Source organism: Ischnura elegans, chromosome 1, assembly GCF_921293095.1.
Source record: "Ischnura elegans chromosome 1, ioIscEleg1.1, whole genome shotgun sequence".
NCBI classification, from domain to species: Eukaryota; Metazoa; Arthropoda; class Insecta; order Odonata; family Coenagrionidae; genus Ischnura; species Ischnura elegans.
The window spans coordinates 111112971-111138602 of record NC_060246.1 but is presented as its reverse complement, the minus strand read 5'-3'; the positions used below and the strand labels follow the sequence as shown (position 1 = coordinate 111138602).

Below are 25632 nucleotides of genomic sequence, written 5' to 3'. Positions count from 1 at the left end.
ATCCCGCTCATTATCCGATACCCTTCATGCAGCAGGTCCTTTGTTTTAATATTGCTATCACAAAGGCGGACATTTAATTTACAGTTGAGCAAATAAAAAATGTTGTTTATCATCTCAATGAAGTCCGCAGTAGAGGTAGCTGATGATAGTATCAGCTCTTCTGTGGAGCAACTCGCACGGATTGCGGCGGCGACGGACAAACTGAATATTTGAGTAGCCAGCTTCACTGACATCTTCTGAAAGGCATTTGGCCACAAATGAGCCGGCGTTAATTTCCACATCGCTCTTGTGGTTGAGCTCGAAGTGTCGCTCTTATGGACACTGCGGATATTTTCGAATGAAATTATTTTTCCATCCGCTACAAAGTCACTAGTAAGTAAGTTATTTCTTAAAGATTTGACTAGATGAGGCACATCTAATATGCAATAAATTTTTCTATAATTTACCTCGAAATAAGGATTTTCAAACGAGACGACCAAGCCTTTTAGAGCTTTTCTGTTTCAGCTTCCCTGATCACAAATAAAACTTTGTGGACTTAATCCAACGTCCAAAACCTTAAACCGCCATCGCGTAAGTATTTTGAGTTATCCATTCATTGAAGGCTACAAAATATTTGATGTTCTGTACTTTAGATACCTATTTATTGACTTTTTGCAAAGAATGTAACGAGCCAAAACTAATTGTTTGTCTTAGATAACAAATTATTCAATACAATATTGATTTTCAATGTTAGTACAGTATTTGTTCCCAGTGTGCAACATAAAGTTCAAAGTTCTAGCTGCAAACGACCTGTTGACGAGCCCCTCCGGAGATACTTTCACTGACATGTATTCTATAAATAATTTTCCCGAAGTAAAGCCCTCAATTTCCTCCATTGTTAGGGACTACTTTCCCTATGATTGAAAACTAGTAAAATGTTTTCAGACGTTAAAAAATACTTCCAACAGAGGAAAAATATTTTGTAGGAGTGTGTGTGTGATCGTTTAATTAAGAATTTGTCCGAAAATACCCTATTTTCAGCGTATATAAAAAACATCTGTTCGCAGGAGAATGTTTGAGTTAATCAAAAGGATTGAGATAGTGAACTATTTTGTGTAATTCTTTTCGCATGTTGTTGTGCGCCAACTTTTACGTTTTATATGCTCTTCATTCCTGAAATAAGAAACTCCGAACGAAAGATTCCTACTTTCATAAATTTGTCTCCACTTTTGCGTCAACTTATCAGCGGATAATATTTAATTGCCTCATTTAATGGAGCCCAATAAGTTTCACAAAGTGGCTTATCTCTTCCGACAAAATACTATAAACGTTATTATCTTTCAAATTTGCCTTGGTGCCAGTACCGTATAGCGGAAGGCTGCAGAACTTCGTCAAAGGACTCATTGAGTCTCACATTGCTGAATATAAAATCCTCTGTTAAATGACATAAAATAACTATGTTTTATTTCATTGAACATGAATCAATTCCATAAAATAACGCCTGAGACCTTGTCTTATATTGAAATCCTCTGAACGTCCATTCGATATTCGTGCATATCTCCTCTCAAAATTTCATAAAAATCCCTGGAGGTCGAGTGGATACTTCCCTGAAGTTTTCTCACTGATAGCTTATTCGTTTAGTTTATCAATATGGAACAAAATACCCTAAAGGAATATGACCCGGAATGGAGATGCATTCAGAATTTAAGAATCTGTTCTTTCGGACTGATGGATAATATGTTTGCGGAAGCGATGATTAATTCAAGGTTAGATTACATAATTTTGAGTTTTCAATAATGAAGGATGCTTCATTTTTCACTTATAACCATCAAACCGGGGGTCCCGGTGCCCTGAAATTTTTTTCTCTCTTGCCTTCGGACCGCATTCTTTGAACTGTATGAGACTGTTTCAACAGTTATTCACAGCTGCATGTTGTAAAAGTGTTTTCAGTAGTAACGGGAAGAGCCAAGCAGAGAGATGAGGGAAGGATTTGTGGAAGACGCAGCTCGCCAGGCGATAAAAAAAATCCCTCCTATCCATGCTTCTTTTGTCCCAACAGCTCTCTCCCTCACACAGCCCGATCTGATTTCGTCTCCCGTCGGACCGAGGTGTCGAATGTCACGAGTGTCCCCCCGTCAAACACTGAGGGGAAAGAAGGGAGGGAGAGGACCCAAGGTCAGCTTACCCGTGCGAGAGTACACCACTGCCCTCTCTCGACAGCAATTCACAACAACAAATGTATATCCTTTTCCCCATAAAGGCTGGCCCTCTCTTCTCCTCTCTGCTACTAGTGAAGGATATCTCGGAACGATAAAAAGGTACGTTTTCCAAGTAAAATATCTCTGTGATCGTGTGTATTATTCAGAGAACTATGTTCTAATTTCGATTTCCTTGCCCGGTGGTTTAGATTGTTGATATTTTGGATGAGAGAAAATGGAGCGCAAGAAAGTAACCCGCAAAGAAATACATGACGTTATTGTTAATAAAAATGTAAATTCGCCGTCGTCAAAACGTAAATTGGCCCTTCAATATCTCCATGATAAGTTAAACTTGGGGAAAGACGAGAAGACAAAGGAAATGTTGAAGAACGTCATGAATAAATACTTTTTCAATAGGTATATCCAGAAATGGAAAGAATGCAAGAGAACCAGTTTGTAGTAAAATTTCGATGTTGATTAGAGAAGGATAAACCGCTCCCAACAGATATGCATGAAATTCTTCTTGAGACCACTTGTTAAAGCATGGTCAAGGCACGACTAATGATGGGAACACTGCCCAACGTTTTTTTTCTGAACCTAAGCTAACATCAGAAATTACCGGTATGTTTACCACCAAAAACTCAAATTATATAGATTTTTATTTATTAATTCAAAAACTTGTTATGAATATTTAATTTTTTTTGGAAGAAGGATTTGGTGAGGACTTTTTTCCTTTTTAAATAAGCATTAGCGAGGAACTCATCTCGAGGTTTGCCTCAATTTTAAAAGCTCTGACATCTGGACCTGAGATAGATTACGACAATTTCAGCGAGTACTGCTCAGAAACTGCATACCTTTTCGTGGATTTGTATCCGTGGTACTACACGCCCCTCACGGTGCACAAATTTTTGTTTTATGGAGCATCAATTGCCAAGGCAGCAGTGCTTCCAATTGGCCAACTTTCGAAGGAAGCTTTGAAATCTCGCCACAAAGATGTCATAAGATTCCGAGCGCACCACGCGCGAAAAATTTCGCGCTTAACTGAAAGAGGAGATCTTTTCCGAAGGCTTCTCCTTACTTCGGATCATCTAAAATCCAATCGTTATGTATTTACAAATGCTAAAAGAAATGTTTCAAAGGATATACGATACTTACTTGTATTGGAGGAGCCAACTGGTAGTGGACAGAGACGAGGACAGTGACGGCTGGGAATCCGATGAAAACTTTAGTGGGCTGGTAAATTTATCCCTTATGTTTTATATATTTATGTTAATTTATTATGGTTCTTAAATAATTTTGTGGTATTTTGGTTTATGGTATAAATTGTTTGCTAGGTGATTTCTTATGTGTGTTCTTTAGGACAAAATGTTGACGCAAAGGTAGTTGACTAAATCACTAATGTTTAAAAAATAATTTTATGTATTTAATATGAAAATTTTTATTTAAATTATTAATTTAATGTCAAATTGCTTGCTGTTTTATTACTAGCTAATAATTTTAATTAAATGTTCCCTCTTTACTGAAGCGGTCCAAATAGTCGATTTTTGTTATTTTTTCCGTCTCCGCGTATTTGTTTAAAAAAACTCCCCGGATTAATTTTTCGGCAAATTGTCTTTATATTTATGTTATATAGCCTAAGTAAGAATAGGAGGAAAAATTTCATCGAGCTAATTATAAAAATATGGAAGATATGATTTTTGGCCAGCTTTTTTCGATTTCAGTCCACTGTGGGACGGCCGAGGGTGGTTTTCTGAAATCTGCGACGTGGTTACTTTTGACGTTGTTATTATCCTACGGCGCTGAGATTCCCCCAATGATTGTTCAATCTCTTGGCAAGAGTCACACTATGTGCCAGTCGTATTTTGCCTATTTTATTTTCTGGCTGAAAATCCTGGCCACGGCTGAAATTCTACTCGTAACCTCTGCGAGAGCTTTCAAACAAAACGGTTCATGAGTAGGACAAGAATCGCATGCGACGGCGCATTCGAAGGGAAAATCGGAACTCTTTCCACCCTGATGGGGCGTTGCATTCACTGAAGCTATTATTTAAAATTTCGGATCCAGATCCGATGTCTTCCGCGACTATGGATCCGATGTATCCGATGAAGGGTAATATCCGCGGATATTTGGATCCGAGGTATCCGATCCGACCATCCCTAAAAATAACAATACATGTGGCTGGTGGCTACATTCTCGTTTGGCCGCGGTGGCTAAACAATAATGTAGTGTTCATTGCGTCCATACATACGAGAGCAGCCGGGCGGGTGCGCGGTGGCGGCCGAACGCAACCTGCCGAGTCCGCCCGGAGGCCGCGGCGGCTTAGGCCAAGCAAGTATCAACTTTCTCAAGGGTTGCATTGATGAAACTGGGCTATGCAAACGCGAATGTGTCTAAATTTTTATTATTATTGACGCAGACGCGTGTTAGTCTAAATAAGTTACATATGTTAAAAAAAACCGCTCTCAGCGCGTATTTATAACTTTCTTTCACAGGAAAACTCGCTCTCTGCACATTTTTATTATCATCAGACTTCAGATAACATTCGAAAATAAAAAAATATATTTCGATCTATTATACTTTAAAATTGGTGGTCCAGATGAATTCTCCGAATGTGATTCATAATCGCAATAATTTGTTTGCCGTGACCAGCGGTTTATAAAAGAACGGAAAACGCATGCATTGCTTCCCGATCCCGTGGTTTCCTTTTTTTATCTGAGAGTTGCTCATGAACACGAGGCATTTCAGGGTTCGTCGGTTTGTCGCTCTTGCCGGCATTTTCATGTTTCCGAGGCCGCTTAGGTATGTTCGTCGCAGCACCCGCGTGCCGGGCGTATCCTCCGCGCGGGCAACGCTGACACCGCGGCCGCTTAGTTTGTGGCAGCCTTTATGCCCCAAACTTATAGTCTATGCTCAAAACATATATCTTCCTGGAATCGATGGAATCGGAATCGACTTTAGGCGCTCGATTCCGATTCCATGCCCGAGAATCGGTGGAATCGAGAATCGACATTTGGAATCGACTCATCCCTAGTTCATTCTCCCTCTCCTGAGCTTTAATCCTCTTTTATTGTCTCTATAACCGCTGCTTGTGTGAAAATCCCACCTTTCTACGTGTGGTGGTGGAGAGGAATAATTTTTTGTCATTAATATACTATCAAATTTGTAGATAAAGTTTCATGAATATGGCAATTGGTATTAGGTGGTATAGTTAAACTAATAGACAATGCAACAGAAACGCATTTTGATCTTCATATAGGTAGTCTTTTTTTGTGACATTCCAAAGTTACACGCGCCAAGGTGCAGGTGGTTAGGATAGAGCTCAACTTTGCCTTTTAAAATCGTATCAGCTTACTTTTCCGTATTGGGTTGCACTGACGAGACCGGGGCAGCTGCATATTTTCCTCTTAAATGGTTTTATATTACCTTTCCGTAGTATCAGATTTTATATTGGGAAAGGCAGGGAGATGGTTCTCGTAGACTTTAGAGTGCGATATATTCGAAAATTCATTGGTTCATCGCTCAACTAATGAGCGCTAATAGGGTAGTTTCCTTCATCAAAGAAAACGAAAGGCATTGATTGAGATTCGTCACCCACCAATAGTGTATTCATATAATAAAAATTATTTGGTTTTAGAAATACCGGTTTAGACAAATGGCAATGGTCAATTTTATCCTCATTTGAAAAAGGCCAGATTGGCGCCTATGCGATGCCACTCCACGTGGCGTCACAGGGACCTATTTTCTATACGAGTAGATAGGAGTTTACATCGTCTGAGATTACCAATGCATGCATGAGGCACAGAGCTCAGGGTAAAATGTCTTAATAATCACCTATTAAAACTGCCTATGGTAGGAAAGTTTTCTTCGTTTGATAAGGTATTAATAATCCTTATTTAAGCCAAGCGCTACCAGCTAGCATGGTACTCTGCTACCTGCTAGCATCCTGCGTCGTATAAGCGCTCAAAGCCTCGCCCTAAGGTCACCTCACTTGCGGCAGAGGGAACCAGAACGACGTCACACGGAGTTTTCCCGGCATTCATACTTGGCCGTCGCGTTTTCGCGCGCTTGAAATTTTTCACTTTTCATTTAATCGCGAAAAATGGATATCGTCATTTAAAAATCTAAACGCGTGAAATGCGTACTCCAGGAGTAATAATCTTTCGATTTAGGCAATAAAAAAATAATAGGAAACCTCTATATTTTTGCCTACTCTGTCCTCATCCCAGAGGACAATCTGCTGATGCTGAATTGACGCCGGACTCAAATTGATGTTGAATCCGCTCCTTTAGACGTGCAAGATTGCGGCATAAAAAGGGGGAATTGGTGACCTTGCCTTGTGGGCATGACGGTACGACATCAGTCTTTGGACAAGTAAAAATAAAGGTTTTAACCCTGCGCGACAACTCGAGGAAAGAACTGACCTCTTTGCTCTAGGCCCGAGGCTTGGTCCAGGATGTGATCTGAACTCGCCAACATAACTGTTACCGTAATTTTTTATCTATTGCGGCACATTGAATGAAAATTTCTTCAGGAAAATTGGGATTAGATACACATTTACAGCCATCAATTCCTTCTTGAAGATAGAACCTCTCTCGTCGGAGGGCTGTTAGCTAATTATATTGGAATGCTTTCAACTGTTGTTTCGGTAAGAAATTCTCAAAACGTAAATAAGTATGCAAGCAGCAATAACCACTGAAACTGAACCAGTGAAGCCAAAAAAATAAAAATAAATAATGTGACCAAAACAAAAGAATTTCATAGATGATTATGAAAAACCTTTTTATCTACTCATAAGTTAAAACGTGAGTATGGAATTATTAAAGCATCAATCAACGCAAGAATTTTAAAGGTGTGTTCCTAATTTTTACCGAAATGACCATGATGGAGGGGTTTCACCTTCAGGTCGTTGCGAATCGCCCCTAAACCATCTATGGAGGTGAAAGGTTAGTCTGAAGTAATTGAAAAAGTCATGAAAAATTGCTGAATGCAGCCACCTTTAGAAAAATGGTCAATTTAAGGGGTCTATCTGTGAGTTGGGTGCTGAAAGTGAGCTGTGAGACACTCGGTACATCTCTGGTGCGGTTCAATGAACGCTACCAATGCTCCGGAGCGCCTCTAACGAGCTCCAAATGGTCCGTTATTCGCTCCCGATCGCATCGGTTTAAAGCTGTCAACTCGCGGCAAATGTCACACACCCATTCCCCGCCTCGTTCCAGACGCTCCTATGAAAACTTGGGTCTGGGAAGGAGCTAGTCATTTTTTGGCGGAAATTCGGAGGGAGTGCACTGAGGAATTGGAGAGATCACTCGAGATGCAGTTGTTGGATGCAAAATATGGACGCCTTTTTCATAAAGGTGACTCCGGAAGTAGGTAGCGGAGAAGGCGCATACAGGTAGGATAAAAAGGACTTCAAATGTCTCTGGAAGCAGCCTTTATGTTCAGAATTTAATTAAATAATTAAAAGGGGCATGTAGTTTATGAAAGAATTGTAAGAACTTCCTTCGACACATCAATAGTCATACCATAAATTAAAAATCTTTAAAAATAGTAAGATATAAAAATAATAGGAATGTATTATAATAGTCGTTAGCCATAATAAGAGAATATGTTACAAGTGAGTAAACTGTAGAGTACAGACTTTAGCTATGGCAATGAGTTTCATTTAGAAGAGGTGGTCGGGGATAGGCATGAAAAATGCAGTCCTAAGTTCGTGGCTTTACTTTGAAAGCATGGGCGTACCCAGCGAGGGGCAGCTCCCCCCCCAGAAGCAAAAATCGCAAAAATTTTCAAACAAAATCAGTACTGAATTGAAACGAAAGTATCCAACAAATTTTCTTTAAACCCACCAAAAATGATATATATTAGTATGAGATATGTAACTAAAATAAAACTATTTTTTCAAGGATATAATCTCATAACCCATGGCTTACCCCCCGGTTATGATCGTGGGTTCGCCCTTGTTTGATATGGTTCCCACTCTGACTGAATTATAAAATTCATGGTTTTTCCAGGTTTTCACAGTCTAAATGTCGTCAAATTCACAGCCTGTTGATAAGCCATTTTAGACATAAATATTGATCACATAACAATCACCGCCCGCATGTTAACTAAAAAGTTAATAAACGCGACCGACGCCGTTAATGCAAACACAGCAATGAAAGTACTTATCTAACATGACGTCAAAAATACCTCTTTAGACGTCACCTATCGCTAGAAAAATGCAGTGCCGGCTAAAGGTTGTGAGTGTGGCAGGGAAATTAAGAAGCGTCTAAATTTTCGCCAGGGTTTTGAACACTATGATTACCAGTCTTCCGGCTTTGGTACAGTCTTTGGGTCAATGTGTCGTCATAGCACACGGACCAATAATAGGGTGGTTTCCTATTATTTTTTATTGCCTAAATCGAAAGATTATTACTCCTGGAGTACGTATTTCACGCGTTTAGATTTTTAAATGACGATATCTATTTTTCGCGATTAAATGAAAAGTGAAAATTTTCAAGCGCGCGAAAACGCGACGGCTAAGTATGAATGCCGGGAAAAGCCCGTGTAACGTCATTCTGGTTCCCGCTGCCGCAAAGTGAGGTGACCTTGGAGCGAAGACATGTGCGCCGCTAAACGCAGGCAGCTGATGCAGGCTGCTAACAGGCAGCAGAGAACCCTGCTAGCAGGTAGCGCTTGGCTTAATTAAGGATTATTAATACCTTATCAAACGAAGGAAACTTTCCGACCATAGCCAGTTTTAATAGGTGATTAATAAGACGTGTTTCCCTGAGCTCTGTGCCTCATGCATGGATTGGTAATCTCAGACGATGTAAAACTCCTATCTACTCGTATAGAAATTAGGTCCCTGTGACGTCACGTGGAGTGGCATCGCATGGGCGCCAATCCGACCTTTTTCAAATGCGGTTAAAATTGACCATTGCCATTCGCCTGACTGGGATTTTTAAAACCAAATAATTTGTATATTATGAATACACTAATGGTGGGTAAGGAATCGCAATCAATTCGTTTCGTTTTTTTTTATGAAGGAAACTACCCTATTGCGCTTCGTTTATATTCGTGTGCAGATAAATGCGTGGACAGAGTCTGCGCGTGACTGACTTTGAAATATGATCGACATGTCAATTTTTTATCGGTCAACCGTAGTTCTAGAATCTAGGATGAGAGATTTTTAAGGTTTTATGACGAAATTCCATGTCTTTCCAGGTTTTTTCACGATAGACGAAATTCACGGCTTAATCACGGTTTTGATGTTTCCTCGGTTGAGTGGAAGCCTCGTTTGAGGAACCACGATACTGGGAAATAAAATTCATTTGAATGATATTCGACCACATAGGCGGATCCAGGGGGGGCACGTGCCCCCCCCCCCCAGACCCTTAAAAATATGCTAGATTTTTATAACGGTCCCATTATCATTTCGTTCGTTTTGTATGGCGAGGTATCCTTGTGCCCCCCCCCTGAACAAAATCCTGGATACGGCCTTGCTTGTGCCCCTCCCAGAAAGAAATCCTGGATCCGCCCCTGTTCGACCATAATCATTAATAAGTTCAATAGGCCCAGTCCTATTCCTTCTTTACATAAACGATGTTGGTGAAATAGTGCCCACACAGTAAGCTACGATTATTTGCACACGACGCTGTAGTTTACAGAGAAATCTGCTGACGAACGACGAAAATCCAAACAAATGACCTTGCTGTAATCCAAGCGGGGTGCGATGCATGCCAGTTAGAATTAAATTTGAAAAAATGCGTAGTAATTAATATCTGGAAAAAGACTGACTCCCAACAACAAAGCTATATCATTCAGAGTACCCAATTAGACAGTTGAATCCGTGAAATATCTAGGAGTTAGACTCAATTATGACCTATCGTGGAATAAACGTACTTGGGGAATAACAGGTCAAGCTAATCGTAAAATGGGTTTTGTTAAAAGAATATTTATAGTAAAGTGCGAGATATTAGCTACTTTTCCCTCGTTAGAACCTGTTTAGAATACGCTGCCAGAGTTTTTTACGGCCCTCATGAAATAGACTTAAGAACAGAGTTAGAACGCGTGCAAAGAAGAGCGAAAGGTATGCGAAAAGTCGTTATGATAGTCTTGCTAGTGTAACTGACCTCTTATATCAACTCGGATGGGAATCTCTGTCAGACCGTAGACTGAAAAATAGACTAAACCTTATAGATAAATTCAAGAGCAGTGTCTTTTCTGATGGACGCCAACATACCACGGAAGATCAGACCATATAAATAAAATAGGAGAGATTCAGAATGTCTTTTTTTGTATTTTCAATAAGAGATTACAACGGCAGCGATAGAACTCACAAATAAATTAGATGACCTGTAGTGTAGCCTACTAACTTGTGTATACCTTGATACATGTTTTTGAATTTTATTATTATTATTTCTAACGGCATGTGGTAGTATAATTAATTAGTTTGCGTGACGTTTTTTGGACTGTATGGTGTGCATGTCGGAATCCAATTGCATGCTGGTGATTTTTCACCCCCAGCCAAACACCCTAGAGGCGGCTCGCAGGGTATTATGTAGATGTAGATGAATTGAATATTTAATTACCCTTGCCTCAATTCGCAATTAACACCATCTCCTCGATCTCGGTAAGCCCGCACTCGTTCATTTCCTTTATTTTGACTTCGCTCTTGACCGGTCCGAAAATAAATTCCCATAGCGAACATAGTGCCTGAGGACCGGTGCTCCAGAGCTCAGAGTAACCTCTGGAGCACTTCCTTTAGAAGCGTATCGGAGCGAATGTAGCATTCATTGGACCGCACCCTTAACCCTTTCATTGCGTAACATTTTCTCAGAGTTGTTTCACATTGGCGGAGAATTTTTTTTCACTGCATTCACTTTGTTTTTCGAAAATATGAAAACAATTTCAATAAAAAAGGGATTTTTATATTAATTTGACAATTTATTAAACAATTTGGTAATGGCATCACAGTGATGGCATCCGCACCCATGTGATAAATGCTGCGGATATTTATGCAACCCGTTACACAAACATTAGAAACGACGGACAACATATTTTTACATAGTAACTAAGAAGCTTGAAATAATTTCTGAAATGATGGCGGAATTGAATTATAAAATATGATAAATAATTTTTCAGATGTCATCCACTATCCATGCATCAAATTTTGGGTAAATAAAAGTTTTCGAATTTTAATTTTCACATCTAAATTTTTAAATTTACTAGTAACTTAGATTTGGATGCAAACATATGAAAGTTATTTTATCTTTTTGCTATTTTCTTTTGCGTTAATGCTGAAAATATTAACTAATGATTGTGTAATTCTTTGAAAAAAGGGTTCAAACACAGCCCTGGAACATCTGCACATCATACACCATCAGAGTTATACTGATTCGCCACTTTAGTCGTTCTAAGGACGTGAGGAGGATTATTTCTTCTGTTTGTCCTTAGAGTTTCAGTGGTGTGTCTTTTGAGTAACTCAATAGATATTTGAACAGATTATTATAATTTTTATGATGATTATAATTTTCCATGCATAAACTCAGTAGAGTAGCCACCCCCCCTCAACGGGGGTTGTTATGGGTAACAACCCCCGTTGAGGTGCCAAAAACGGGTAAAATGGCCCCCGCACCCTCCAGAAGGGCCCACAAACCTCCGGCAAAAACCCCCCATTTCAAAATCGTGGCTACGCGACTGTATAAACTGTGCCCACTGAGGAGAAATCTATCGATTAATTTTCGCACGACTTTGTTTGCATGTCCCCTGCCTCCAACATCAGGATCCTCCGCCCCAGTGTAAATTATAGCATCTTGCAGGAGGCCTTTAGGCTCAGAAAGCATATATAATGTTATGCCGCGTTTGTGACGCCAAAGCAACATGGACTAATGAAGCAGAGTTCTTTAAATGTGTAATAAATTTCTTTCATTCTTTGAGTGAATAATTTCAAAAGGGGTCGAATTTTATGCAAGGGGTCTCTTGGTATCGGATCATCTACTCCAGGGTTCCTGCCAAACTGCATGCAACGGAAAATTAGTTAAAATTTGTCTCGGGAAAAAGTGCTGTGAAGGAGGGAAAAATCGAAGATATTTCCCTACCTTTTCCAATAATCTGGAATGGATGGCCATCTTACAATACTTCATACAATCATACATTAGGTATATCGGACCAAAAATGTCTCCCATACCCCACGAGTAAGATTCCTATGCTCGGTTATCCTTGAAGAACTGCATGTTGAGGAGCATTGGCAATATGGACCAAAGCCTTCCAGACGACAATATTTCCTCCAGCTCCACATACTTGCATCCTCAACGTAAACCTCAGTTAACACCTATAAAATATACTACAATAAAATACATTACACTTACAAAATTCACAAGACTGATGAGGTTGCTCTTTTGCAGTCACAAAGAGATGTAAGCGTTAAAGTTTAGAACCGACGTACAAGAAATATCTAAACGTGAATGCTCCAGATAAAACGGCAACATATAATAATCCAAAAATAATTGTTTCTTTGCGCATACAAATTTTGCTGACTTTCTTTTCTGATTATGATATGGTCGAAGTAAATGATTTGGTCGAAGTAAAATATGTAAATTGCTTCAAAGTTCAAAAAAAACCTTCGCGGAGAAGACCCAATGCAGTGTTCAATGCATACACTTGAGTAAATTGTGCCAGAGGTAGTTTTATTGCGAGGAGATATTCTAAGCCTAGTTGACCAAAGGCTGATACATAAAAGGTCTTTGGGGTTTGAAAATAGGAATAAAGTTAAAAATTAAGATGTCTCCCATATTCCACGTAAGTGGCTAAATATATGTAAAATACCAAAATGTCCAATGGAAAAAGGCCATACGGTAATATTAGAAAAAAATCTCTATAGAGGAGTGAAAATGCACGCAATCGAAAGATGTCCGAAGGAGAGACTGTACTAATAACGAGAGTCGCAAAAACTGAGAAGGAAGAGCTGACCTTTTCTACGACATGCACACAACAGAATAGTTGCATGGATTTCTAATAAGAATGGCAAAAATGCTTCTAAAAATAGAGATAACAGGCAACAAAGAGCGACTTGTAGTCTATTCCGCGGTGACGGAAAACGACTTTTTTATTTGAGCCCCGAAATTCGATCGATCATTTTTTCCCCAATTCTAATTTCTCCTTCAAAATGGAAAAAATATAAAATTTTCCCTAGAACCTTCATTATTTCCCGTGAATAACGAATTGGTGGTTGTAATTATTCCCACCTAGTAACTTTAACAAACTCATACGAAATAAATGAGAAGAAGTCGAAAACTCTATTTCTTCTTCCGTAGCCAATATAATCAGACCCCTATTGAAAGGATCGTTCAGAAAATGAGTGGCAAATATATTATGGAAGAATGTTAGGAGTCATAACGGCATTATGTAAGTATTAAGTTTAAACATTAATAAAAACAGCAACAGATTATTCATCTGTGTTTAGCGTGTGTAGGTATAGTGATCGTAATTTGAAATACGAAAATATTTTTTGTCAATGAGATGAAAGGAAATATTGTTTGAAAATTTTTAATAGGACTTAAACGAAAATAATAACCTTCAAATGTGGCAACAATTAGTACAAACATTCAGAAAAGTAAAGAAAATATCACATTTAATTTTTTTTGTAATGGCGAAAAATCTTACAAATAAAAAAGTACTCCATAAATGTAAAAAAAAATTACTCAAAAAATATAAACTATTTTTCAAAAACGGAAGGCATATACAGGTCGCCTAATCCATTTTGTTTGCGGGAAACCATCATGAGAGTAGATAGAACAGAGCGGAGGAGCGTAGGGAGCGATTGAAGGACATAGGCCGGCGTGGCATCAATGTGATGCCACCTGCCCGTTGGCAGGACCTACGCTGGGCATCAATGCTATGCCATCCGCACTCAAAGGGTTAATGACTGAGGCACACCACATACTTAGCTTTGAAATCCTATGCAGGAGTGGTCAGCAAAGCAGTACCACTCACAAGAGTTTCACTCCAAAGATGTCTGCACTGAGGAGGATTGTAGGGAGTCTAGTGCCGCTCTCCTCTTTTCGCGGAAGTGCACCTTAATTCTGACTCACACGCCCACCACTCAAACAGTGGCATAGCCAAGCCTTTCGTTCAGTAGAGGGGGTCCAAACCCAGGGGGGAAATTTTTTGAAAATGGTACTAAGTAATGGATTTTAAAGTATAAGTACTAAGTAATTCGTTAAGGAAATATTTTGTAAGTTCATGATTTTTCAATATTTTGTTTTCTTTTACAAAGGAAAATAATTGTGTATTTATACTTCGGGGGGGCGGGTGGTGGGGGTAAGGGTCCCGACCTCCTCCCTGACAACGTCACTGTGCTCGAACTAACATGTGAGAAAAAGAAAACGGAAAACACCACGGACCAACGAGAAGTCTCCGGCCTCCTACATGGACCAATGAAAAGATGCCTACTCCGATGGATGAGTATACAAGACAGTTGATATCATATTTCTGCAATTCATTGACATGAAGAAGCCAGCTGCCACGCCAGCGAACCACCTACAAAGATGGACACAGACAGAGTGCACATCCAGCAAACTTCTCTGCTGAAACGTCACCACATCGAAAAAGCCTACTCAAGGAACTGATGTGATGATTTTAACCTTTTTTAGAAATACGTGCTATTTGTTCATGGTTAGTGTTTTGCTTATGTGGACTGAAAAATTATACACTGCCATTTGCTCCAGTGTGACTGAGAAGATTAGTTACCTACCTTGCTCCAGGCCAAAGCATGAAATACATATATAATAATACTGAGTAGAAACACATGTTGAATATAGGCTGATTTATAAAGGGAATACTGAGTATTTTTAATAGGGATTGCATCTCTCAAATTTAAGAAAAGAATGGACTATCAAGAAAAAACAAATTTGTTAACTGAGGCTAAGAATACAAGTTAGACCTAAGGGAACATAATTGTGAACTTTGCCTAATTGAAATGTTTCACCAGGAGCCTAGGATATCGAATGCTACTGGATATCACAAGTTCACCCCCACTGGACATATGCTACGATCAATTTTACCTGACTTAAATCATACAACAGATTGTTCCTATTTTATTCGAGGTCCTGGACCCATAACCTAGGACATTTCGTGGACAGAGCCAGAAATTAAAACACCTCTCAATGTATTTGGTACAAACAATCATCTCAAGTTTAATCAACAACTGAACACTAGACATAAAATTCTGGTTTTTGGGTAACATTACAGCAGTTCCATTCATTCAGCCAAGAAATTGACAAATCATGATACAGAATCATTGCTATAAAAACTAAATTTAAGTCTCAACTCTTCATGGGATGCATTCACAGGCACAGCAGGATGTGGTGTTAAATTCAACAGCACATATTATTTTTGGTGAATCATCAATTATGTCATCATTACAATCATTTCCGATGGGCATATTTGCTTGAGATGGATTTTCATGTGTTCACTAAGTGCTTTTTTTGAGCCATATTTATCGGAACAAACACCACATTGATACCTTTTTTCCCTTTGGTGAACTCTGGTTATGTGTTGCCCGAGCGTTTTCCACTGTCTGAAAGACTTCCCACAATCCCCACACACATGAGTCCTCTTGCTTGAGTGGGTATGAAGATGTCGGACAAGCTTACTGTTTGAGGTAAACTGCGATCCACATTCCTCACATTTGTAGCAATTAATTCCCGAGTGCATCCTGAGGTGGCTCTTGAGAAGACCCCCATCACGGAAATTTGCCCCACAAACGGAGCATAGGAAGGGTTTGTCATCAGAGTGGATCATCTTGTGCTTAGCCAGGGTTGCCTTCAGGCGACACCTCAGGCCACAATGTTCACACTCGTAAGGCTTGTAATTCGAGTGCATTACGATATGGTTATTAAGATCCAATAATGTCCTAAACCTGGAAATGAATAAGAAAAATCATTCAAAACTTTCACTTGATCAATGAAATTGAGCAAACATATTTTCAACAAGAATGACTAAACTAAAACAACTATGTAACCAAAACCAATCTTAGGTTAAATTATTGCAATTACGTATGTGGCCCAGATTCATAGTTGTTTTTGAGGGGGTCACCCAGGTGTGACCTGGCCAGAGAACAGCTGGGGGTTTCTGCTTTGGAATGCGACTCATAAACATCACCTGGGGGAACTCAAGATGGAAGGTCTGAGAGAGGAATTCAAGGAAAATACGGGGTCAATCCCATAGTGACTGTTCAGTAATGTTTCCTATGCTCTGCTGTCACGTTAAATGGGCAAATAGTTACCACAGCGAACAAACTAAAGGTTTAAGTTATATCAATCACTTTGACCTGAATACTTCAAGCACACAGGAAGGTCAAGCCTTTGGGGCAGACCTGTATTACAAGGAGGAGAAGACCAACAGAAGTAAAGATACCTTCAGAAGGTAATTGCCATTGTTTTTCCTTTAACATGGAAAAATTCCTCCAAATCTGCACCAAGACTAAGTCCATGATTATTGGAAGGTGCTTTGAACGAGAAAGATTATCTCAGTGACTGGGCAATAATGCAACACAACCATTAAATACTGGAGAATAAACTTAAGCTATTAACTTCTCAAACGCAATTTGCAGATCATATTATTGATATTATTTTCGATTAAATTCTATTTGCTATTTATAAATGTAAGCTCAAAACAATACTTTGAAATGCTCTATCTCATATGATTTAACCTCTTCCCTATGCAGGGCGTGATTTCACGGCCTGAATTTTCTGATGCTAAAGAAGGAAGGCCAGCTTTTCACGGCTTGAATTTTTCGAAGCAAAAGGCCAAAGGCCGTGTTTTCACGGTTTCGCGGTCAAGCATGGCAAGTGGGTCCCAACCGCCATTAGGGTCCCTCGGCGCGAGAGGTCCGACCCTTTCCTATTGTCCGTGTGGGGATTACCTCGGCCCATTCCGGCTCTCATTGTCCCACTCAAGGAAGGTGCTCATGCTCACTTATATGTTTATAAGGTGGAATAACTAAAAACGTAAATGTTGCATTTTTTGAAAATCAATGCGAGTAATTACATTCTGTATGTTCTGCTGATTGGTTCCAAATTTTAAACGGAATTCTAGCGTTCATTAACGTAATATTAACGGAGTTGATCATCACCTAGAACAATTTTTGGAGATGCTAAGGTTAGATGTTTAATTGTTATTTTTATAACTTACTAGCAAGTTTATAGGAGCGATATTGTAATGATTTACATCTAAAAATATACGTTACTCTGTTAGCTACATTCTAAGTGTACATTTGCGGTGAAATTCGATAGAATATCCGATTTAACTTCTATGAAAAAAAGCCCTTGTAATGTCATAAAATTTGATTCTCTCAGTTCTTTGTCGTGAGCCAAAATTACAGCGGCTATTTTTAATAACCTCTTATTAACCTTTGAATACAAAGGTATTATAAACGAATTTCGCTATAAATACTGATTAATGCATATCCTAAAAATTCGTAAATTTAATGTGCCAATAGGGAATGTTTTACCTAGACACATGTTGTGAGAAGCATTCCATACCATCGCAGGAATAAGAACTGCTCTACCCAGGTAATTACTCTCATATTGTAAGTAGGTACTCTCATTGGTGTAAGTATTCTCCTACTGAAATATGTATGTGGAAGATGATAACCTCACACTTCTCGGAAAAGCTCATTTGGCTATGATATAGTGCCGTTTTGCTGAAAGCCCTAAAAATAACCGTAGAACTTTGTTTAAAAGTTCTACAGGCATTGCAAAATGAAAGGAATACATTGATGAACTGACATTTAATGCAACAATAACAATTTTAAAAAATTAAAATTGCACTGGCCGGGATGGGCTGCCTTCCGGGAAAAGGGTCGAGGATTATATTTGCCCAGTTGCCAAGGAAAGGGTCCGGGACCCCGCTAGGAAAGGTCATTAAGGGGAGGAAGCCACTACCTGGTCAGTCCCAAGCCGAAAAAAAACTCCGTACGGGGCGAAAAAGAAAATCTCATACCCATCGTAGAGCCAAAAGCAAGTTCTCGCGAAGGAGCTCGGCACGAAAAGGTTAATGATGGATAGCCATGCATTTTAGACAAGGTAAAATAACAAATTTTCAGAAAAATAAAAAAAAATCTTGATACATATGATGTAATCGCTCAAACTGCAAGTACTTTTACTGAATTATAAATTTGCTTCCACTAGAGAGCTAAAATAAAGGTTTTGGATGCATATAAAAAAATAAAATGCACCCAATACACCAAGAGTCAAGCTATCAAATTGACCATTTTTTTGTAATCCACTTAAGGCCCCTGGCAGTAACTGATGATCGCAAGATTTTATCATTATTCTTTTGCAATTCAGCATGGAAAGATTCAGTTGTTAAGTGATATTAGAACTTGATATATCAAAAATCCATTTTTTTAACTACCATTGCAGCCCAGCATTCTACCCACTATCTTCTATATAATTTCTACCGTATAGATACCTTTTTCTCAACATATACGCAACCAAACTCCACAAATGAGGTACCATAATGCACAGAATTTATCAGAGAACATGCGACGGCATATCTTACTTCCTAGGTATTGCTATTGTTTCCTAAAATTGGTTTTTAAATAATAATAAAAAAACAAAAAAAAACAAAAACCGGTAAATATTCCTGACTTATACAGCGCACAAACTGATATATTGGTTCATTTGCAACAATATCTCGCATTATTTAAACAACTTTTATCAAAATGCGGCTGATTCCACATTCAAGTCTCCTGTTGATACGTAAGCATTAGTTTTCATGTGCGTTTAACAGAGGATAGTGTAATGACTTCCAATGTTGTGTTTAAAGAGGTCCTCTGACCTCAATTTGTGCATGAACATTCCAATTAAATTTGTACATAAGACCCTGCCTTTTGTTTCTACATTTTAAAATTAGAAACGTGCCTATCCCTCTGTGGACCTGCATTGAAAAGAGTGGGGGAAGCCCGCTGGGAGCGGGTGCAGCACGCTCGTATTAATTAAAATATGTATGTGCCTACTCTCTCAGTGATTCAAAGAGCAGATTGGTTGGGATAGGTGTGGGTAGAGATCAAACCAAACAAACTAGTGAATTTCAGGATAGCAGGACTATCCTTTCCTAAGAACCCTTTGGACCAGCATCCTAGGGAGCAACCTAATATACTGTCACATGAGAAAAATTTTAAGAATACTTTTCAATGTTTACACTTTAATGCAAAATTGTACTTGCCACTTACCTTTTGTCACAATACTGACAAGGCACTGGCCATGTCTTCCTGTGCTCCATGAGGTGCTTTGTGAGGAGATTTCTAAACTGAAACTCTTCCCCACATTCAAAACACTTGTATTCACCTTCAAGAACAATTTCTGTCATACAAGAAACTATTTTCTTTCCAGTTTCCGATTCACTTTCGTCTTGTCCTTCAATGTCTTCTAAATCTGTGAATGGTTCTTCCAAATCAGACAGAACCTAGAAGAAATGAAAATTGCATTGCACCCTGTTAGCACATAGCACTACTACTTCATATGAAGACAAAATATGCCATCTAAAGACTATATACCAATTAATGTGAATTCTAGACCAATGTATGCACATAATATATTCCTTTCTTTGGAGTTCCCCACCCAAGGTGAAGTTTATATTTAACCCATGAGTGCCCACTGTCACTTTGAGGCACTGCTCAGCTCAAAAATATCACTAATAAGTATTTTTCTTACATCTCTTACATGCATTAATGCAGTTGAAGGTTTCCTTTCTCATACATTTAGTGTGACTAATTAATTGGCCATAGTTGATCCCCTAACATATTAGGAAATCACTTTCTTGGGAATAAATTTTTTACAGAAACAAAAAGTTGAATCAATGGAAACATAAAAGAAACATGAACCTAGCAGTAGACATTCAGTTTGAGCAGAGAGTCTGAAAAATAGAAAAATAAATTTTTAATTTGTGGCAGTCGCCCAATTGGTATCCCATTTGCTGCCATTAGCATGGAGCATTTTGGTAAAAGGCCACAAGATGCCACCTGAGGCCGGGTACTTGGCCAGTGGAGACTTGACGGCTTGGAGGTTCTACCCCTGACCACAAGAGAGGACAGTCTTCATTGTTATCTCAAAGCATATAGGCGACCTCTTCCATAACACCACATTAGTTTTGTATATTATTTTCTGCCATGAGGCAAAAAAATCTTTAAATTGAGCTGTTGGTGTATACCATTACTCTGCACCTAACCTCACTGATGAGATATTAAGTGATAACCCCGACACGAATATTGTGGGAGTGAAAGTGAATTCCTACATATTCAACCCACTAGAAAATGGTCATGCTAGTTCAGAAATGGTCAGCTTGGGAGTATACTGCATAGCAGTGAAGCTGCCTCAGTTTTGGGCAGATAGATTAGTGCTGTGGTTTGTAGGAAATTCCTTTTTCCCTCGCAAGAATGACAAGTGATGTGGCCAAATTTAATTATTCTGTGTCACACTGGGACGATAAACACATGGTCAAGGGGGCAGACATTATTATCAACCCACTGGCTGAAGACTTTTACAGTAAATTCAGATTTGAGATCATCTACCGCCTCTCAACATCAAAAGAGGCCAGATTTCAAAAACTGGTTGAACATTAAGAACTCAGCAATCGCAAAATCAACATAAAACTCCTCTGCCGCCTGCAGGCCATCCATCCCAGGTATGTTCGTCTAAGGATGAGCTGTCTTCCAACACTGTTGGCACACCAAGGGGCCTCTCTATCTAAGGCTCTGGAATTTGAAAGTTCACCATAACAAGGCAGACATACCAGAAACAACAGGCTGGCTTATAAAGCCCAGGGGTGGCCCTCCCCTCATTCCAAGAAGGTATAGCTCAGGTGGGTCATTTGGGTGGGGAGAAGTTCAATCACTTTATGTAGGAGGAAGGAAGAAGGCAGTGAATGACAAATAAGGAAGCTTAGTGGGAAGGTATGGATTATCTCAATGTTTGGGTCAGTGCAACACTACGGAAAGAAAAGGTGAGGGAAGTCTTCCCAGCGTGAGGATATTTTTGTCACCCCAGAACATTCTTCCATCAGTCCCTGATGCAGAGGCGGATGAAAGAAAATAGGAGACTGTTCCTTATTCCTTACCACCTATAACCCATACTTCTAAGAAGTAATTTTATTCGGATTTCCCACCAATCAGAAGTAAAACTACATTCGTTGCACTCCCCCGCATCACATTTACCCGCCCATTTCTAAGGAAACATCCTCAGTGAGGGAATGGGGCTCCGAGATAGGAAAAAAATACTGGCTCTTCTAGCTCCACCTCCAAAGCGGTGCTATGTTCTTTGACACGTCACTTATTATCCCATATTCATTATATTTCAAAACCCAACAGCCTTTATTTCTAGAAATTGCAGGATATAAGCTCCCAGAATATTCGTAAGATTTGTCTTGATTGTCAGAATTGTGTAAAAATCACGAAAGTAACAGCTGTCTCTTCTCATTTCACCTGCACTTGTTTGATTATTAAAATTAAATAACTTATCCTTCAATGTAATCTGCAACGATATAACATAAGGGTGGACGCAGTGAAGCAAAATTATATCACATGGGCACATACGACTTTTATTCGGTCCTAAGCTTTAGTATTCAGATACATAAAGGTGTTCTTCAAGCACTATATCAGAAAAATATTTAAAACAATAATTGCACACGAAGTTTAACCTTTCATTTGAAAATAACAGAGAAAGGGAACAGAAATAGATAGATAGCTTTACAGCAACAAATGGAAAAGGATGCAGCGTTCAAGATTTTTTTTTTCCATAACGGCCACAATAATGGGTTAAATCTAGCAAAACATGGTGAGAGATGAAGATAATGGATGTCACTACCATTACCAATCAGAAAATATGTCAATAAAGGCTAACTTTGAAAGATAATAGCAAAAAATAACACAGCCCCGCTGCAGAGCCATAAATCCAACAGCATAACTAAATTCTTAAATCCATATGAGGATTAAACAGGCAACACAAAGTAGCTTTAATTAAGACATATCTCCAAAACTTATACTTTCATTCATGGAGCTTAAATTCCAATACTTACGAAGATCAGAAATACATATGTATGTTTAACAGCAATATTACCTCTGAATAATCAACTGCAAAATCATCCTCAGTAGTTTCTCTCAGCTCACACAAAGGTTCCATATCATTGCAATCCTTAGATTCCCCCATATTTTTCAATGTAAGAAATTCATTGTCACTATCCAAGTTTTCCGGTGTGTTTTCATCTTTCTCTGTACCTTTTCTTAGGATAAATAGCGACTTCTCAAATTCCTTCTTCATTTTTAATAATGATTCCTTGAATTCTTTGAATTGGCATAGCCTCGCACAGCAATTGGAGCAAATAAACTGAGGGAAATCATCAGTTTTCGAAACCTGGAAACACAAAATGGAAGGGTCCAGTTAATAATTAATAAAATCAAATTACCAAACAATTTATTAAGTTCTGATTACTGACTAACACCAAAGGACCACTTACAAGACAATTTCCATGCACATACATACACATAATATGACTTAATATTGTTCCTTAGCTCATTCCAGATATATGCAAGCAAATATTAGCAAGATAACCTAAAAAACCAAAATAAGGTGTTTTTGTTACATTCCGCCAAGGCATAGATCAATAGTTGCCTTTGAGCATTTTCACAAGTAAAATTTAACATTTGATTGACCGATAAAATTTGGCACATCACCCTATAATGCTTTGTATCATTTCCTCCCCGTTATCCTTCATATATTTGTTTATTTCCATTCCAAATCACTTCTTTAAACATTTACAGTATAACCATTTGGGAACAGATTTTTATACATTCATGAAAATTAAATTTCATTTCTATGATTACTTTTATAGCTTTCGTCATACAAATAAAGTATTGTAGTATCTTTTAAAGTGAATCGCATAACTTGTGTATACATTGGTCGTTAATTATACCTTTTCAAAATTGGTTATTTTCATCACCTATGTAGTGAGAAAGCGGTTTATTCAATGTTTTTCCCTACCCTCACTCTCCAGTACCAAACGCTCATTTATTCAACATATGTATAACAATATATATTACATTGTTAAACTTAGTTCTTTGGTCAAGTGTACATTTATTTTTTAAGCAATAGCAAAATTTTGTGGTGTGCTCCAATTTGGGAACATGCTTGAAAACATTAAAAAATTTTTTTCGGTTTTTCTTTCATAATATCTCTCAATAGGGTAGTTTCCTTCATCAAAGAAACCGAAAGGCATTGATTGCAATTCGTTACCCACCATTAGTCTATTCATAACATACAAATTATTTCGTTTTAGAAATACCGGTTTAGTCGAATGGTAATGGTCCATTTTTATCCTCATTTGAAAAGGGCCAATTTGGCGCCCATGCGATGCCACTCCACGTGACGTCACAGGGACCTAGTTTCTATAGGAGAAGATAGGAGTTATACATCGTCTGAGATAGGGGTGGACGGGTCAAAATTTTAAGGTTCGGGTCGGGTCAGGTCGGGTATTTTTTTTGACCCTCGGGTCGGGTCGGGTCTCGGGTCGGGTCGTATCCAATAATTTGATCATAATTTTTTTCTTGAAGCAGAAATGTCAAAAAATATGTTTATGAAGGCCAATAAAAGGAAATAAAAATAAACAATCTATACCTAAATGGTAGATTAGTTTAAGTGTATTCACTCAAAACAGAAATGCAAATGCATATCTGAAACAGACTACTACAAAAATAACACAAATAAATACAATACTAAGTTGGATAATGAGGTCAAGGTAAAACAAACATCTTCCTGTATTTCCTGTAAATATATCCCAAAGTCAATTCTTCCAGTGCACTCAATTTCAGATAGGCTATTATTAAACTCAATGGCCCATATTACAAATGTTTAAAATCAATGACAAATATACACAAGAAATATTTTGTTTCCATAAATGTTTTACTCTTTCATTACAAAAGGTTAAAGAAACCAAAAACTCAGTCTTAAAAAAATAGAATGATAACTGATGAAAGCTAATAACAATTATCACTACCCATTAATATTTGCCTTATAATAATGACTTATGTCTAGTTATTTACTATTAATTACACAATCTATAAATTATTAGTTTTTTGCCAGAAGTGAAAAATATTAAACCTATTTTTTTACACTAATAATACAAAGGATGAAAGTAACATGAACAAATGAAGTAGTCCTTCGTGTAAATATAATCTGGAAATAAAAATTTGAGTTTTAACACTTCAAAAACAACAGCATTCCTGTCTTCTAAAAGTTTATTATACATCCAAACTTTTTAAATTTTGGTGTAAGAACACTAATGGTCACTAAGAAACATATCTAAACTTAGAATGGAAGGAGCTTAATATTTGTGTTGTTGCTAGTACTAATCTTTCATATTCAATACGTGATTTTTCGCTTGCCGTTGGATTTTTCAGCATGATTCAAATAAAAATGAATGCATGTACTGAGGTCAGTGAAAACTAATTTCATGTAATAGCATAGATATTGTGTCATTGTTGCTAACATATATTTCAACATGAAATATTTTCATACAACCGTTCTGTAAATGCACATTTTAATTATTTTATTTACTGTATATACTTAACCTCAACCCGTTTCGACGCCACACTCACATCATTCTAAGGACGTCTGGCAATAAAAATTGTAAAGCAAGGTCTTAACTATACAATTCTCTTGAGGGTGCGGGGACATGGGAAGGAGAACGTTCTAGAAGGGTTCAGGGTGCACTTGGGATTCGTTGGGAGAGTAAACTGGAAGAAATGGCAAAGAAAGTCGGATATTCAGGAATATTGTTCCTATTAGCTAAAAAAAAGTCTGTACCCCAATGTACACCGCATGGTTCCGATTGGTTTTATGGCCATAAATCTCTGTAAAGGCCAATCTTAACTGCCACACACACTACTCCACCCATTTCCGCTCTCTTCCCCGCACCGTAACCTTGCAAATATTCCTTGCTCTCTCCTTTCTCTTCCAGTTTGTTCACCCAGGGCACTCCAATTGCACTAAGAACCCCACAGAGCGTTCTCTCCATTAATTCGAAGAAATCCTTTCATTTACAACTGCAGCACATCAGGTTTCTTTCCAGACCTGTTAAAACGACTGGACTATGGCGTTAAAACCGGCCGAGACAATTAAAAACTGGAAGATTGATAAACGTGGGTTTATTTAAGTAATTTTAGCAGTGATCATGATTGGCTGATTGAAGTAATGGGTTAAATAATCTTCCAGTTAGTCGACGTGTCGACAGTAATTTGGTTTCGTTTTTTATGCTTTCCGTATGGAAAATTAAATACACCGAACCCTTCTGGAGTTTTGTAAACAAGGGGAGTGGAACGCGTTTGGGCAGGGGTAACATCAAGAGTTGTTATATGAACGGGTAGATGGAAGGAAAATACTCGTTCCGTATTCTAGACTTCGCAGATAGCCGCTTA

General features: G+C 38.4%; 1 protein-coding gene across 4 annotated transcripts in view; it reads right to left on the bottom strand.

Annotated features, from left to right (window-relative positions):
- Nucleotides 1-15328: 15328 nt before the first annotated feature.
- Nucleotides 15329-25632, bottom strand: part of LOC124168020 (zinc finger protein 675-like) — a 38135-nt gene continuing 27831 nt past the window's right edge. For all 4 annotated transcript variants that reach the window (XM_046546115.1, XM_046546105.1, XM_046546131.1 and 1 more), the window contains 3 exons: nt 22280-22573; nt 19399-19631; nt 15329-16080 (listed from right to left, as the gene is read on the bottom strand). In XM_046546115.1, coding sequence (XP_046402071.1) covers nt 15570-16080; nt 19399-19631; nt 22280-22573 — 1038 coding nt within the window. In that variant the 3' untranslated portion in view covers nt 15329-15569. The remainder of the gene's footprint in view (nt 16081-19398; nt 19632-22279; nt 22574-25632) is intronic.